General features: G+C 36.4%; 1 protein-coding gene across 10 annotated transcripts in view; it reads left to right on the top strand.

Annotated features, from left to right (window-relative positions):
- Window positions 1-18,448, top strand: part of SLC4A10 (solute carrier family 4 member 10) — a 149,724-nt gene that overhangs the window by 80,388 nt on the left and 50,888 nt on the right. For all 10 annotated transcript variants that reach the window (XR_003533537.1, XM_027678746.1, XM_027678749.1 and 7 more), the window contains 2 exons: window positions 1,267-1,427; window positions 12,870-13,058. Coding sequence is in view for 9 of the 10 variants with exons in the window: in XM_027678746.1 (XP_027534547.1) it covers window positions 1,267-1,427; window positions 12,870-13,058 (350 nt within the window). In the remaining variant the exon portion in view is untranslated. The remainder of the gene's footprint in view (window positions 1-1,266; window positions 1,428-12,869; window positions 13,059-18,448) is intronic.

The raw sequence follows: 18,448 nt of genomic DNA, 5'->3' as shown, positions 1-18,448 counted from the left end.
TTCTATTTCTATTTCTATTTCTATTTCTATTTCTATTTCTATTTCTATTTCTATTTCTATTTCTATTTCTATTTCTATTTCTATTTCTATTTCATTTGTTTGGAAGAGTAAGTCCTTTTCTAGCCTTTTTCTTTTTTTTTTTTTGCTCGGCAGTTAGGAGACTCCAAAGCTTACCATTTCTCAGTTTCCATAACATTTCTCACAAGTAAAAGCATTTCTGCAGATTCATTAGTCGGAGCAAGAAAGTGTGCTGGCCTATTCCATTCCAGGATCTGATTTAGGCTGTCCCATCCATAGAATTAGCCGAATGAAATGAATAGCTTGGTTTTGTTGATATAATGTTAAAATTAATTGGTTTTTCCCCCATTAATTAATTTCAAGCCAGAAAAAACAGATACCTTTTAAAATCAACAGCCAGTCTTACAGAAGTTTTTGTATGTGGCCCAGCTGTACCATCATGCATTCTCTGTGGAGAATGCATAATGTATAGTTTCTATTCTGAAAAAAAAATTTCCAGTAAGTTTGTGGAGAAACACACCAAAGCATAACAATTGGAGTTGTCTTATACACCCAGTAGCATAGCTGAAAATTGCAGCTTTTTGTTGGGAGAGCAGCTAATGTGTCATGGTTGGAAAGTAGTGCCTGATTTGTGACAAGTTCTACCCAAACTGTTGGGACTCGTTTATCTGCTGTTATCAACTGAAAATATCTGGAGAACATCACTCTGTTTATGGAACAGAAAAAAATTTGTAGTAAGGAGAAAAATCAAAAGACACTTTGGGACCACGAGGAAAGTGTTTAGGCTTGAATTTTAATGAAAACAGCACAGTTAGGAAAATAAACCTCTGTCCATAATTTAGAAAGTAAATAGTTAATAGTGACTAGAAAATATATGTGCTATGGAAACTTCTGAAATGAAATGCATTTTCCCTGTATCAGAACTTTCTTCTGAAGAAATTAAGTCACAAAACACTTTGGTTTTTCACTTGTGCTTTTTTGCTGATATGCTTATTTACTTTGGTTCATTTTCGAATCACTGTAGGCAGGCACAAACTCGTAGAAATTTATACAGATTGTAAGATTACATTAATACCATTGACTGTTGAGTGTGTTGTGAGTACAAACTCCATTTCTCTGCTGCAGACATAGCAGACTATAAAGTGAAATCCAAAGACATGTTTAACAGTGATCTGTCAATATCAATAGAAGGAATTTATTTTTAATTTCTTATGCATAATGGAGTTATAAAATTGGTTGTTTGTACAGGTGGTTGAAGTTTGAAGAAGATGTAGAGGATGGTGGAGAGAGGTGGAGCAAACCATATGTTGCCACACTGTCACTTCATAGCTTGTTTGAGCTGAGAAGTTGTATCCTGAATGGCACAGTTCTTTTGGACATGAGAGCTAACTCCATAGAAGAAATTGCAGGTATGTATTGATGTTTCATGTATTGGTTATGAAAATTAATCACAAAAATTAAATGCTTACAAGAAAGCTATTGTGTAAGAATCAGTCCAGTATAGAAACTCTTGGGAAATATTTTACTTGGTAAATATTTTATTTCTGTTTTTTAGATGGACTTTGCTATTTTAAGAATCAATTTCTTTTATAAAGAAGAAAAGTTAAAATGGAGGAGAGAGGACAGTTTGGTTATATTTAATTAGAGCTGGAATGTTCTCTGCTCCTGCCATGCTGCCTCAAGTTATGAATGATGGGTGTGGTAACTTTCACAAACTTAATCTCCTGCTATGCTAATTGCAGGCAATCTAGCTTAAAAAGCCACAAAAATATGGGGAATTATTTATCATAATTAAGTTACATGAAGACAGACATATCTTCTCTGAGTTGAGAAGGGAATCAAGTAATAGTATTAAGTGTAAATTTTTAAATAAATTTGTAGGTACATTAACTTTTCAAGCGAAAGATGAGTGCATTTTTTCCAATAAAGGTGTATTTGGCAGTTGTGATTCTAGGGCTTTTGAGAACAGGAGAAGCAGAAAGCGAGAGAACATAATGGATGAGTCTTCTCTTCCAAAAGTATAAGTGAAATTGACCCTGAATGCCATTTTCTGCATTCCTGGTGTTTCCCATAAAAACTGTAACTAGTTTCGGTAGAGATACAAAAGACAAAGCAATGAAGTTTTCTAACACTCAAGATTATTGGGAAAACTGCTTTATGAATGATACATAAATCTATGTAAGGGCCAGATAAAATTTACTTTACTTATTTAAATTATCAGGTAAGGTAGATATTGTTTGGTGGGATATATTTAACAGTGGAATTAAAATTGGCTCAGATAATAGTAGCTGCTTTTTGTATTTATTTTTCCGAAATTGTTTATGTCAAACTGACGCAATACCAATCTGCAGAAACTTGTGTGGGTTTCGACTCTGTGCCGAGATCTGATTCTCCTGTGACTCATGGTCTGAATCAGAGCTTCAAAATTTGTCTTGATAATGATAAAAGATAAACATGAAGAATAAAAAGCAGCTGATTTGAAAGAACAAAGATGTCTGTCAGTATGCTGCTTTATTATTTATTTATAAATAAGAATTTCTTAGATCAGCTTGATGTTCTTGTATTACTTTTTTGCTTAAATAGTACCCTATTATTTTCAAGCTTGAGCTTTTCGTTCTTAATCCAGAAATCACTCAACTTTGTCTGTAGTGAGCTAAGAGATTCCTTCCAGAATTGTTTTTACTTAAGTAGGTAAAAAAGTAAGAATTAAAACAATAAAAATAACTTCAGTGAACATCCTTCTCCTGTTTTTGGAAGATATTGTATATCTTCCAATACAGTGAGGCCACAATTAATTAATGTTTATAATCTCTCAATTATTAGTTAGTTGTAGGTTTTTTGTTTGTTTAGTTATATAAGAGCATTCATAATACTAATGTTTTGTGGAAACTCATCACAGATGTAAGCTGTCCTTCAGCAGAGAATTTGGTGAGTTACTGTCACACTATTTTGAATCAGTCCTACTTGTGGATTATGTTGGTTTGTTGATTAGGGAAACTTCTTTCTTCTGAGAAGAGGCTTTAGCATGACTTTCATTAATTGGTTTGTACCATTTTCACTTTAAAAGTGAAAATGTTGTTGTGGCAGGTTTGGGTGCATTTTGTTTGTTATATTATTTGCTTGAGCTGGTAGGCATCCCTTTCTGATAAGGTGATCTGACATATGATAAGATTTGCATGGGTCATGCTTTGTCTTTGAGAGAGGATTTTATTTTTCCTCCTGCTGATTCAATAAGCAATGAGGTAGGTTTTTTTTTTTAAAACAGCTTTGAAGCAGGTGCTTCTGGCAAGCGAATCATTCTGTAAATTACCCATGTTCTGTCAGATTGCTTTGAAGAGATATATTGATTTTTTTTTTTATTTCCCCTAGAAATAAAGTTGCTATTCCAGTTGCTTTTCTCTGTTAATATTATTTATGCTGTAGCTGTTTGCCTTTTCTTCAATCAAGTTCCTTTGTAATTTGTTACTTTAATACTATATATGTAGGTAATTCCTGCTCTCCAGTGCTTACAAAATGTTACAAAGAGTGGCACACATTAGGCAGCACTGCAAGGAAGAATGACTAATAGTAGTGGTAACAGGCATGCTACCAAGATATGTGTGCTAGGTATCTTAGAAATGTGGTAATTCCAAATAATATGACAGCATTTCTTTTTACATAAAAGTGACTGCTGGACCTGAAGATTAGACAGGACTGTTATCTCTCAGGAAATCTTTTATTGTCTGTTCCAGTCAGTTGCTATTCACTGTCAGTAGTTATAATCCTACTTATCTTGTGCTATACAATGCAAACACTGTTTTCGCCCTGGAGTTGGTATGTATACTGATTTTATCTGACAGTCCTGACACTTTAGAATTTAAAGAAATGGTTGCTCTCACCTATTGGCTTCAATTTTTTTCAATATTTAACACTCTTCTTATTTTGCTTGTGAGCCAGCCTCATGCTAGGCCTGTCCAGCAATCCTGATGGTTGCTTTTGGTTTCGTTTCAGTGTTGCTGTGTATACCACCTGTAGGAGAATTTGTGAAAACAGATTATATCCTATGGCTTTAAGTGGTACTCCTGATTAACTTTGATTCTTGTGTCCTTCTGATTCATAGTTTAGGGTTTGTGTTTTTTTTTTTTTAATGCAATCTTATGATAATTTTACTGTATTGCTACAATGCATCATCTTTTGAGAACAAATACATTATTTGTGCATGTGTACTTTCTTTTTAGTTGCCTCAATGCTTTGTTGGTTAGAAATGTGTGCTGTGTATTTGTTGGTAATGTCTATCTGGGCTATATTCCAATATTGAATTATATTTCTGTTAATGCAGTGCCAGTCTTTGTATCCTTGAAAGAGATACATTTAATCTTCATTGCTAAATTGAGACGAAGAATTTCTATTTGTTTTAGTCAAGGCTTTTAATCTATAAACAATTATTCACTAAGGCACTAAACTCTCAGCGCTTAGCCCTTGAAAATGTTGATTATTAAAGTCTGTGTTTTAAAACCTTAATTGGCTTCTGGTAAAATCTACAGATGAAAACCACCATTTATAATGTTTGCAAGCCTTTCAGAACACTTTGTATTTTATCCCTGGAAACTTTGATAGTTCTGCATAAAAATACTTTGGTACCAGTGATGTGGTGAGAATTTTTAAATCATCCTGTGTTCCAGCATGTCCGTCCTCTATTAGGCTCTTTTTCATTCCAACTGTCTTACTAAAAAATGACTTGATTTACAAGACTGTATATTTCTTAGGACAGGTACCCAGTTTTCTTTATTGCAAAAGAGCTTATTCATACCTATGATCTCTATTCACAGGCAGTATCTTATTATAACAGAGACTTCCGAGATGAATTTCTAACACTGTTATACATTAGAACAGCATGTTTGTTCCTGAAGTTTCTCAAATAGTTCTTAAATTTTGTAAGATGGATTTTACTTTTCTCTTGAAAAGAGCTCAGTTCCTCTGCTGAACTTTATCCTGTTTAAAACCGCATTTTTATGACACATATTTTAGGGGGGCTTATAACTATTTTTAATATGTGATGTTATTTTTTCATATGTCTTTGCAGTGACTCTTATATCAGTAAGTTAGCACTCCATGCACAAGGAATTCCTTTGAACATTTGATGTAGTAATATTTTATCGATCACTTCTGTATAGAACATATGCTAAGAGGAAGTCTGAAAAATCTATGTAATCAAAACAATTTATTTTGGAACTTAGCTCTTGACGAGGTATTTGCCAGAATCTGGCTGCACCATTAGAGAGCAGCTTCACTGTGTTGTTCAAGTTGGCAGATGAAAATGTTCTCTTTTGATATTTTCATTTAGTTCCTTTGAAACCATGTAGATTCTCAGATTACCATCTGGTTTTTTGATTATAACCACTGAATGAACCCAAAAGGTTCTTCTATTTAACATATGATGCCATTTTCTGTTGTTTGGTTCAAAAACTATTCAGTCCAGCCTTTAATGGCAATACTTTCTTTACAGCACGAGCCACAGATCTTGCATTTTCTTTTAGTTGTGCAGAGCATTCTGTGAACAAACGTCAAACCTTGTCAAATACAAACTGTGGCCTCAGTGTTGCACAGTGGGGCTTTGGCGACTTGCACATATTTGAAATATCAAATAGTCCCATTTATTTTAAATAGCTTAATTTTAATAATGGCTTCTTTTTTAAGTTAAATTTTAAATCTTCTCTTGCTTTCCAATCCCAAGATCTGACTGTTTTTTCCTAGTTTTTTCTATGTTCCTCACGATCGAATTTTCAATCTGTGTAACAGCTTAATCTTGTGATTGAGGTCACTGGACTCTGTGCTCAGCAACTCAGGGCATTACATCCCAAGTGTGCAATTTCATTGATTTCATTAATATCATGTTAAGCTTTCAATCTGAACAAGTCTTCTTTTGCCTTTGTTTGCTTTAAGCTATATTACTCCATAATAATGACATATTTTAACTGGCTCAAGTAAAGATTTTGTTTCACTGGAGCCTTTTGTTTCATCTGCGACATGTTGTGTTATGTTTCTGTCAGTGCTTTTATGGTAAATTTAACTTTTATTACAAACACTGTAATAAAGCATGGGATTGTCTGGGAGCAGTCTGCTTCTCTGTTTGACCCTACACCTGTCTTTTGTTCAGCTTTCACCTTCTCATTTACCCTTATTTTTGTATTTATTTGCTTTGTTTTCAGCTTACCATGTGGTAATAACCTCTATAGAGAAACCTCCATCAGGTTTTGTTCCTTTGTCTGTGGGTAAATTGTAAATCTCATACCAACTTCTGAGTAGAATGGGGTTTTTTGTGGTTGTTTTATGTTTTCCCATGTTAACCACAAATCTGGAAATTTTTTTAGATTGCACAAGTCAACCTCAGCTTGCAAAATATATGGTTTTGGTAGCATCCACTGTGGCTGCAATTCTGAACTGCAAGCTGGAAATTTTGGCCTCGTCTCTACTATTTACAGTTTTGTGAAATACTTGCTCTTCCTCCTCAGTAAAATTACATACTACTATCTTAGAAAGCAGACATTTTTCACTCTCTGTCTTTGCTTTTCAAGTGTTTCAACTGAGAAGTTGAACAAAAGAATTTCAGGTAGAACTGGAAATACAATCTGTCTCTCAGTGCACTGGAATGCTGTGGCCTCTTGGGTGAGCAGCTAAATCTGCTGGCTTAGATAGCTTGTTTATAATCACCACTGTAAATGCTTTTGCTGGTGTCAGCTGGGATAGAGTTAATTTTCTTCCTGGTGGCTACTATGGGGCTATGTTTTAAATTTGTGCTGAACGCAGGGTTGATAATATAGATGTTTTTGTTATTGCTGAGTAGGGCTCACACAGAACACTCTTCTGCTTTTCGTGATGCCACACTGGTGAGGGGGCTGGGGGTGCTTGAAAGGTTGGGAAGAGACACAGCCAAGACAGGTGACCCAAACTGACCACAGGGATATTCCATACCATATGACATCGTGCTCAGTATATAAAGTTGGGGGGAAGAAGGAGGAAGGAGGGAGATGTTTAAAGTGATGGTGTTTGTGTTCCTAAGTAACTGTTACATGTGATGGGGCCCTGCTTTCCTGGAGATGGCCACCAGCACGAATCCAAAACATAGCCCCATACTGGCCACTGTGAAGAAAATTAACTCTGTACCAGTTGAAACCAGCACATTGCTGTAAATGGGTCTTGGTTCACAAGTGCAGCCCAGGAATCCTAATTGTTGGGTTTTTATTGCTCCTAGTGTCTGACTCATTAGGGAAGGATATATTTGGGTTCCTATTAGAGATAGGTTAAGATATAGAACAGTATTTCAACTGATTGTCTTCCATAAAACAATGCTTTAGGGTTGCTTGTGTTTTCTTCTTCCCTGTTTTTAAGGGAAATGACCACAAACCAGACAAACCTTGGCTTTTAAATTATAGTCAGCTATGACTGCAATTGTGATGCACACAAAAGCCTATGTCTTTAAATTTTGTCATTAATCTCTCGTTTTGTCCTACAGTTGCACAGTTATAAAATTTGGAGGATTGAGAGGTGTGAATACCAGCAACTTTGCTGGTATGTACTGAATTCAGTTTTTTTTGCTGTAAACTGTCAGTGCCAACCTCTATCAGGAGAATATGAGCCCAGCAATTTCTTTTTGGACTTCAAAAGTATTTCTGTGCAAATGCAGTATACCTTCTATAAATTTATTCTGTGTTTCACTGGAGCGTTCTCTGTAGTATTGTATGTGAGGTGATGAGCACACTGTGAACCTGGTGCAGTGGCAAATGAGCGGTGGCCACGCTTGAGTGCCTCCTTATTGTTCATTTGCTTGGACCTGTGATGACTCCACAAGGATCTGGCCACATGTCTCTGTACAAAGCTGCAGTGTGTAACAGACATCTCCAGAGTAAGCGGAAGCAGCCAGCCTGCTTTTGCATCCTTACTGACCTTAGAGGTGGGACAGATGGAATTTTCTTTGCTGGGCCACACATGAGCTGTGCTGCATTTGAACTGATATGGATTGCCTGCACCTGGATGCTCTAATTCATAGCCTGGATAAATTGTTCACAGGTGGTCATGACTTGTATTTGAGTTACTATAATAGCTTGTTTAAGTACTCACATTGCTCACATTTACTCACAAAATTAATTTTATGTAGATGATACATTGTCATCATCATGGCTGGGCTTTGCGAACAGAGATCTGGGAATGATATATTGTAACTGAGTCTGAATGGAGAAAGCATTCTTGAAATTATATGAAACCCTAAGTATTCTTTGAATTCTTTTAAATTACCAAGGCAGGAAGAATGTCTGTCTTTAGTAGCTTGAAAAAATGATTTCATGGTTCCAGCATGAATCAAGATTCCTTACTGAAGAAACATCCTACTTCAGTGTACTTGATGTCAGAAGAAATGTCATGATGTAAACGATTAATAGAATGTGTAACACTATGCTTGCTGGTGGGTATTCCACATGTTACATCCTTCTGAAAACTTCATATAGTTGTGAAGGTCCTTGAAAAATGTAATGATAAGCTGTGTCTCTGGCTAGAAGGGGACTGTGCAGAATTTAAAAGGTCATTCAAGAGGAAAATTCTTTAAAGCAAACAAAGAAATCCCTCAAACTTTGTTGCTAAGCATAGAAACCTTGGAGAGTCTCTGTTGTTACACAGGACTGTAGCTGAGATAGAGTGCTGTGAGGTTTTGTGTCTTTATTCTTAACTCCATTTTGTAATAGAGAGTGTGGAGAAATGGCCATCTGTTCTAGATACAAAAGTGAAGACCAGAGCTTTGAAAAGTACATACAGCTTCAACTGATGTGAGTGTGTAGGATCTTCTCACAGGATTAAGGAATTACAGTCTGTTTTGAAAATGACATGTTTAAAATCTTCTGTTGACCATTTACTCTTGGACTTTAGCCATGGTCCTCTTGCTTTCAAGTGCAAGTCTCTGCAATCAAGTGTGTTTTTACTGATATTGCTTGGACTTCTAAAGATACGTTGAAAAACTTTGGAAGAAGCTGAAATGGAATCCTATAACAATAGGATCTGATGGACGTAGTCCTTCTTACTCCTGTTCAGGGCACGAAAAAGGGGTCAAAATACAGCAATCTGGCAGTAATTTGACTGCATTTAAATTCCTACTGCTGCTACTGCAGCTGCTACTGCAACTGGGTCTATGTTAAAGGAGTGACAACTGGAGGGAAATACCAAGGCAAGAAAACATATCTTCACTCTTTCCAAAGCTGAATGCATTCTTTCCTTTCTACATGTGATAAAGGGGCTACAGTAAAGGGGAAGTTGTAAAAAACCAGAAAACTCAAGCCATTTTCTTATTTCTGGAAAGAAATAAAAATTGTTAGTCACCACACTGGCACCAACTCTGTGGCTTGTATGGCTGTTAATGAGTCTAGCAGAGCATCTAGGCAAGGAAGAGGATAGGGATGTGATTGTCTTTTTACTGTCATTTTCTCTCCTCAAATGGATAATCTTAAATATAGACATTGTCCTCAGCAGTTTATATATTTTAATATTTAATGTGTAAAATACTGTAATTCCAGGAATGACACTTTACAAGTAGAGTATGTATCTAAGCAAGGTGATGACCACAACCATAAATTTGCCTGTTCTAGAGGAGTCCTTTTTTTCAGCTCTTCCTTTTGATTTCTGTTTTATACCAAAGCGAAGAAGACAGTCTTTGGTTTTGCATCTTCTGCAGTTTGTATTTTGATCAGCAGAATTAAAAAGGAGAGAGGAGAGGATAATTCCAATTGTGCTTTAGCACAGATGTCCTGAGTTATAAATTTATTATTTGTTTTTTAACTTTAAAGATCCCCTGTCATGTTACATAAAGTACTGGCCTGTTTTGGGAACTGTAACATGCAAATTCATGTACTAAGGGTGTCTAAAGGGAAGATAGTCTTCTCCTTAGGGCAGAGGCAGTTCCTCAAAAGGCAATAGAGTTGAGGGGAAAAATGCATATTTTTCTTGGAGCTGGAGCTTTCTCATGTATTTTCTCATGTATTACAAATTCTCGTCTCCTTCTGAAAATATTCTGCTGAAGACTTTCTCTCAAACTTGTGTTACCTTCTCCTTTGCCTTTCTGTCAATTATCTTGCTGCTATGCCAGTCTCTCACTTCCATTATAGTCTAGAGTGATAAAAAACCTCTGTCTACACTGAGAGTGCAGAGATAACTGACCTGATAGTGTTTCAGTTAACCCTGGAGGTAAAAGTTCCCTTCAGACTCAGGTTTTATTAGTTTGGGCACTCCACTGGGCAACATTACTCTTTAGTATGAGCATTTGGTCAAAACTGTTGTTAGTACTGCACAGAATGTAATTGCTGGAGGGGGTCTAACACAACGTTGAAAACTGCAGCTTGATTCTTCATTGCAAGCTGCGGATACATCACTCATGCTCACACCTGTTGGCAGCTGCATTTATCTGTGGACCTGTCCTAGTCTTTTTGTATGTGTGTCGTCATAGAGATGTAAATTTGTTGGCAGCCTCTTCATAGTAAGTGAAACATGCAGGTTATTTGTTGTTCAGCTCTCAAAGCAGGTATGTGATACATTGGCTTGTTATGTCAATATTGAGAACTTCAGAAAGACTTGTATTTTTTTAATGTATGTACAGTGCACAGGTGACTGCTAGCAATTAAACTCTACTTTTAACCAGTGTAGTTATGTAATGCCTTTTATTATCTCTCGCTCTTGGCAGTTATCAAAGGCATGACAAATTTTGTCTCTGTGATGATGCATCTACTTTTTATTTTTTTTGCTTTGCTTGCTTTTCCACTGACTTTACTGGTAGATATGAATCTGACTCCAGCACAGAATCATGAGCTGTCTGGATTTTTAGTACAAGGAGTTTTTGACTCAGCTTATTATATCACTATTTTTGTGCAGTACAGTTTCTTCCAATTGATATACAAGGGCAGCGTGTACTTAAATGCTATTATATGTGCTTTGATACAGAACTTTTTCCTTTATTTTTCTGTTAATCATCATTACTGTTGGTAGAAGTATTTCCCCAAATAATAATTAAAAAAAAATCCCACAAAATTCTCAACAATTCTTTCCCGTTTGAATCACATAATGCATGTCATAAAATCATAGGTTCTTAGAATTGTTTGTGTTGGAAAGGGATCTTGAAGATCATCTAGTTCCAACTCCCCGTCTGTGGACAGGGACTCCTTCAACTAGATAAGGTTGCTTAGAGTGCCATCTAACCTGGCCTTGAATATCTCCAGGAATGGGGCATCCACAATTTCCCCGGACAACCTGTTCCAGTGCCTCACCACCCTTACAGTAAAGGATTTTTTCCTAGTATCTAAGCTAAACCTACCCTGTTTCAATTTAAACCCATTCTCCCTTGTCCTGTCACTGCATGCCCATGTAAATAGTGTTGCCCCATCTTTCCTGTAAGTTCCTTTCAAGTAATGGAGGGCTGCAATTAGGTCACCCCGAAGCTTTCTCTTTTCCAGGCTGAACAATCTCAATCCTCTCAGCCTTTCTCCACAGAAGAGGTGCTCCATCCCTCTGATCAATTTGATGTCCTATGGACTTGCTCCAACAGGTGGATGTCCTTCCTGTGCTGGGGACCCGAGAGCTGGATGCAGTGCTCCAGATGGGGTCTCAACAGAGCGGAGCAGAGGGGCAGAATCACCTCCCTTGACCTGCTGGCCATGCTGCTTTGGATACAGCCCAGGATACAGCTGGCTTTCTGGGCTGCAAGTGTGCATTGCAAACTCATGTCCAATCTTCCCAGGTTCCTTGTCCTAGTTTCCACTGCCTGTGCATTTGCTGCTTGCCTTTTAGTTTGACCAGCAGTTCCCTACTCAGCTGTGCTAATCTTTTGCTTTCCTTGCCTTATTTCTTGCTTTCTACCTGCTCATGGCTGTTCTACAGAGGCAGGTCTTCACATTTTGTCCCCATCTTGATGTAGAGGGCAACCCTTCCTCGTCTCCTTCCCGCCCTATCATTATGAACAGCCCATAACCATCGATAGCCAAAGTCCAATCTTGGGACTCGTCCCACTGAGTTTCAATAATGTCAACAAGGTCATAACTTGCTAGCATCACGGTAATTTCCAGCTTCTCCTGTTTGTTGCCCATGCTGTGTGCATTGGTGTAAAGGCATGTCAGATGGGCTGTTGGCCATGTCACCTTCCTAGAGGAGTGTATATACAAATAGCATTGAATATGAATATTTAAAAGTACTTTCTGCTAGTGGACTGCCAAAACAGTTGTGATTTCTTAGCATGGGGATCAGTTTCACTGACACCTCCTCAAAGTGATTCTCTAGCAGCAACACATACATCTGGAAGCAGAAACAGATCCTATTAGGTAATGTCAAATAATGCAGTGAATTTTTCTGTGTTGTCTTACCTGAAATTCCTTTATATTGCACTGAAAGTGTTGTAATTATAGTTATAAGAAATAAAAAGTTAGACTGTGATCTCCTGTAAGTACAAAGGGAATAAAAAAGTTATATTCTCGCAGCACGCCAGTCCTTTGTAGGAAATAGGATAGGGGTTATTTGGGAAAAAAATCCACCTTATACACATTGTAATCCTGGGTTTAAATGTGTTATGTATGGGTGTACTTAAGGACCAACTTCAAAGTTACATAGATGACCTTAATTTGTCAACGGCATCATTTTTGGAGGGTTTGAATTTTTTGTATTAATTAATAACATCATATTTTTTTTCCCCGAGTGAAAGACTTCTAGATAAAACTTACCATTTCATTGTGTTGCATTAAAGCAACAGATACTTTTTATTTGTAATCCTGTAGGGTACTTATTATTGCAATTTAAAAGATAAAATATTTCCTCTTTCCCCTCTTTTATTATATTTATGTATATATTTTCAGATATGATTCTGGACCAGCAGGTGAGTTCTGGGCAGCTCAGTGAGGATGTTCGTCACAGGGTGCATGAGGCATTACTGAAACAGCATCACCATCAGAACCAGAAGAAGCTGAGCAACAGGATCCCAATTGTAAGATCCTTTGCTGATATTGGAAAGAAGCAGTCTGAGCCCCATTCCATGGATAAAAATGGTAATGCATTGGTTTATTTTGCATTTTGAGCTTTCAATGACATCTACGTGTTCAGTATTGCATTGTGCTTTGTACCCACAGCGTGATTCTGCTCTGAATAGCTACCCTCTAAAAGCGGTACTTTTTACATGAGAGTGGCTCCTCTTTTTCATTCAGTAATATACTTGCTTAAATTTGAAATTCGGGTATCCTGCACAGTTCAGGGCTGGGCAGAGATATTCAAGAGAACTAGCTCACGTGTTGGAAGCTAACTGTGTTAGTGAGCCATTGTGTCCTGAGGAACTGGCATGGCACATGATTTCCAGTGCAGCTCAGTTTAAGGACACTTGTGCTGCTTTAGGTACTCTGTGCAATCCTTCAGACTAAGCTTGAGCATCTTTGCACAGTGTTGCTCTGAACTGTGGACATGCTCCATTAGTGCCAGCAATGTGATAGGACTATTTTTGACTTCTGTTGTTTCCAGGACCTATTTATTTAAAATGTTTGTTGAAATAGTTTTTAAGTCTACAACAGTATGTGTATTAGAGTTGAACTGCTGCTTCAGATTTCATAGGTGAGTTTGAAGAGTTGAAAAATGAGGAAAACATTTTCAAGATGACACTATCAGAGAGATATCACATGAACTGTACCTTGTTCTTTCAGAAAATCTCTTTTGGGAAAATCAGGTTAATGCAAATGAGAAATGTTTGCAGAGTGGTTCTACAGTATTATTGGCATAACTTTTTTTGTTCTTCTTGCTTTTACAGAAAACTTTATGAGCTGTACTGTTGTTACAGGTTATCATAATGAAAGATCATTTCTTATTGCCCCTTGCTTATTTACATAAACACAGGTCTGTGTTACGAAACTTGCAGCCAAATGTTGCCAATATTTACAATTAATTCACTAGATTTATACATTGCAGAATTACTGAGCCTCTGTATCCAGTGTCATCACATTACCTGCAACATTGTAGTCTGAATACCATTGGACCATAGTGACTTTTATTCCAGAAATCACCTTAACTTGAGTTAAATCTCAGTCCCCTCTGCTGTCACTCTGTTTCAGTGTCGTACTGAGATCCCCTATTACCCTGGGAAGCAGGGAATGAGGAAACAACTGTAGCACAGGGAAGGTGCAGGTTGCAAGAGGAAACTGTGTGCTGTGAGGCATAGGACAGAAGGGCACAGAGGAGTAGTGTGGCTGATCTGGAAAGATGGGGCTGTTGGCATAAAGATTAACTGTGGTTTCAAAGAAGAACCTTTGTTTCAATCATTACCATATAAAGTTTTATTAATTCTGTTTGCTTCCCTGGGGAAGATTCTCAGACTTAAAAGGCTATATAATTTCATTGATGAGGGTATGAAATAGATACATTAATTATACCAAAATGTCATTTTAAGAGTAAGGAATAAAAATAATATTTACTAAGATGTGCGTGATTGTGCATATGGATGCACAAGAGTAAAAGTAAGTAGGCTGATTGTCCATCCTTTTTAAGGCAACTTTTTTGTTGATTTGCACAGGTCTTGCTAATGAGTTTAGAGAAATATTCAGGAGACACTAAAGAAAGCTAATATAACATTCCTATTCCTCAGTTTCCTCAGGATGTAAGGTGGCAGCTTGCATTCCATAAGCTTTTTGCACTAGATCTTATATAACAAATAAGCATTAGGTTTCCTTAAAAAGACTCCTCATCAGGACAGCATCTAAGTCTGTATTAAACACCCTAATTTTATACATTCAGTGGTTAAGTGATTCTCTAAGTAGGAAGACGTATTCTTATATGTTTTTATTTGTTTGACCTTATTTTGCAAGATGAAAAAATCGCTGAATTCCAGTTCATGTGCTTATGTAGAAATGTCTCAAACTATTCTGATTCTTGTTAAAAAAAGAACTTAGTCATTTTGACTGTGTTAATTTAAATTAAGTTAAACGTACCACGAACAATAGAAATTCAGTAGTTTTAGGAATATTTATTTGAAAGTAAATCAGCTTTTTATCTGAATTACAGTGAAAAATTCCAAATGCGATATTTTTGGACACAGGTGTCTTTTAATCAATTTGAAGCATTGCTCTTCTACTTGCGTCCTTTAAGTGCTAATGCACATTTGGGAGTCTCCTGCATTTACCTCTTCAAAATCCATGATGGCCCCGTGATAAAACAAGGAGGATTTATTTATTTTAAATTTCTCTCTTATCATCCCTTATTCTGTTAAATTAAAAAGTTGGAATCTTATTGCCTGAACTGTACTGAAATTAGTATTAGCTTTAGAAGGAAAATTTAGTTTAAGTTTTTTGTTTTAAAAGGAACCACAGTTTTTTCCCTTTTCAAGACAACAGCAAAGCAGTGGTAAATTATACAGGAATCTACACTAAAATGCTCAGCTTTCAGGAACTCTACTCTTCTTAGAAGCTTGACTAGCAGCGAGGTTTCTGATCATTTTCTTCTGCCATTGCCTCATGATCCAAGTGCTGGAGTTCATCTTTTTAGATTGCTATGGAGTGTCTGTACAAGCTCCTCATAATAATACAAAAATGATTTTTTAAAATATGTCTTTGAATTGTGTGAAAGCAAAAGCAAACAACTAAGTATGTGTAAAAGAAAGCAAAATTAAGACGTATAAACAACATATATTATCGTCAAGAATGTGCTGTAAGACACATCTTGTTTTGTGAGGTCAAACTGGTAAAAATACATTCAAGGCATCATTTTAGTCTGCTTATTCCCATTTGTGTACAAACATTGTGTGGAATTTATGAATGTAAAATGATCCATATATTGCCATCAGTAGCAGTATTGTTCTCTCCTTTTAATAAAAAACCAGGAATCAAAATATTGTTGCTTTTACTTTCTGGTTGATAAGCTTAATTCCTAGAAGACTGCAGGGAGAGAAATAGATCATCTCTAGTACTACTAGTGAGCTTCCAGCTCAGTTCACCCCTATTAAAGCTGAGAATTTTCATAAAGAGCAGGTGCCAGGAGCTTTAGAAGGGCCACTTATTTGTTCCTGTTGAAATGAGACAGGGGAACTTAGACACATTTTCTGCACAAAAGGAAATTCTCAGTTTGGTTAAATTTGGGGTTAGTGTAGACAGTGTAGACAGTTGAACTGATAACAATACTTAGCAGTCTGTTGATTGTAAAATAGGTGATTCAGAGCCATAAGTCCCTGACATCTCGGTAACATGGTACATCTGAGGATGTAAACCCCCTTCTTTGTCCAAGTTCTTGACAATGGGTCACTTTTCAGATATTCAAGAGCAAAGTCTGAAAATGAAGACATAAACTTTAATTCAATATACAGCAGTACCATTGGACAGACTATTGTGATATCTTTGTTGGAAGATAGTTGTACATATGTTCTCCCTCATTTTTCTTTGTTTAAGAGTCTGTCAGACCATCTAATTAATTTGCTTTGTATTTAGTAGTATTATCTTTTGTTTACAATGGCTTTTCTTCACATCCTCTGCAGGGCTAAGATGTCAGGGTGCTATGGATTTACCATGCATTTTTAATGCTGCCATGCTGTGTTTAACTTTCACTTTTCATTAAGCATCAAAACTGTGAGAATTAAAAGCCTGCTTTTGATGTTCCAATAAAAAACGACAGTCAAATTTGGCATAAGAGCAGGAAAAACTATTTTTTTTTGTTATAGGCTAATTTGACACCAAATACCCAAAATAGAGAGTGGCAGGTAATTTTAGCATAAATACTGTAAAAGATAGATAAAAATAAGAATATTTTCCCTTAGTAAATCATCTTTAGAAAGTTTGTTTTATAAAGCAATTCAATGTATTTTTATAGAGATCGGTAGGTTTGTCACTCAGATATCTCAGAGCTGAGTTTATAAATTCCCGTGACATGATATAAAAAACGAAAGACAATTGTGAATATATAACACCTTTCTATTGTTAAAGGAATGCTAAAATAATCTCACAAGCCTCTCCCCTTTTATAGGAGGCATTTTGAAATTCAGAATTTAAGCATTGTTTGGCATGAAAAAGTAGCTGATTCTACGGAAATGTAGTTAGGAAAAGAAGTTTTCATCATGTGAACATTTAGAGGTTTCGACTGGCTGTTTCACTTTTAATCTAGGGATGGCTGTGTGTTTTTTATTTTATATATTAAATGAGATCTAATAGGCCTTATACTGATTAAAGTCCAAGAGGAAGCAACTTGGAGAGAGGAGCACGGCAGGATAAGTTATTTGTATTTCCATGCACTTTGCTGAAGTGTTCTTTACCCACAATGACATGATCTTGAGTATGTTTTATGTTCCATACGTATGCCATTTATAACAACTTCTTCTCCCTTGATGTCAGAGCAGACACATTATTAGTGTAAAAATTGCATTACACCACACATCATGTCTGATTCTGAGAAATTCTGAAATTCCAAGGAGAGGTTTACTGATATGCCAAAGAGCTTAAAGAAAGAAGTGACATATTAAATTTGGGATCTTCAGAATTAACAGCATGAGTTGCTGGAGCAGTTTGTTTTGACAGTTTCTTTTTCAAGCCTTTTTCCAGTTATTTCAATTAGTATGATGGGCTGGTTTGGACTTCTTTGTTTTGTGTCAGTACGAGCACAAGTGGAGGTGTTCGAGCCTATGCTTATGTGTCTAATTTAGGACAGCATTTTTTGGTATCACAGAAAGTCAGAATTACCAGTTATGTGATGGTGTTAGTTACTTTCTTCAGTTTCCCAATCTCTTCTAAACATCAGTTCAAGGATTTATGCCATAACTCAGTGCTAGTTTACAGCATGAAAACTCCGATGTCAATTGTAGCATGTGGAGAAAGATGGGCATTACTTGGAGCCATATGAAAAGGGTAGGGAGGTATTCCTGAAAACATGACCATGTTCCTTCATTTTGGGAATAAGTCACAATGAATGACATATATAGACACCCAAGCTTTCTGGCAGTATTGGATCCAGATCAGGTGGATTGCTTCAGGTTTCCTTAAGGAGAGGGCATACTCAAAGGTAGTTAATTCTAGCTTAAATGAGCTAATCATCTCTTTCTTGTTTTAGATTCTTCTCAAATGTATATATTTAATTCAGCTTGTATTATCCACAGGTTTTTATACTCCTAAAACATAATTTGTATTTGTGAACATTTTCATCTGATGTGTATTCTTTCTCCACACTTCCTCGTATCCATGATAAAATATGTAATCTGTATGTATAAACTGTATCATTCATCTTCGTATTTCTTTATTTTGCTCTGTCTTTGTTGTGTCTGTCTCTAACAGGCTCATCTCATCTCTGTATCTTCCTCATCTCCTATCCTTTGGGTTCTGTAAACTCCCTGAAGGTTCAGAGGTAGTATAAATACATATTCTTGCTTGGGCTTCAGATCATTTCAAATGTACACCCATATCTTCATCTAAATTTCTTGTCAGCA

The sequence above is a fragment of the Neopelma chrysocephalum genome, unplaced genomic scaffold, assembly GCF_003984885.1.
Source record: "Neopelma chrysocephalum unplaced genomic scaffold, ASM398488v2 Primary Assembly neopelma1_44, whole genome shotgun sequence".
NCBI lineage: Eukaryota > Metazoa > Chordata > Aves > Passeriformes > Pipridae > Neopelma > Neopelma chrysocephalum.
Note: the sequence above shows the minus strand (reverse complement) of the source record. Positions and strands in the feature narration are given on the sequence as shown.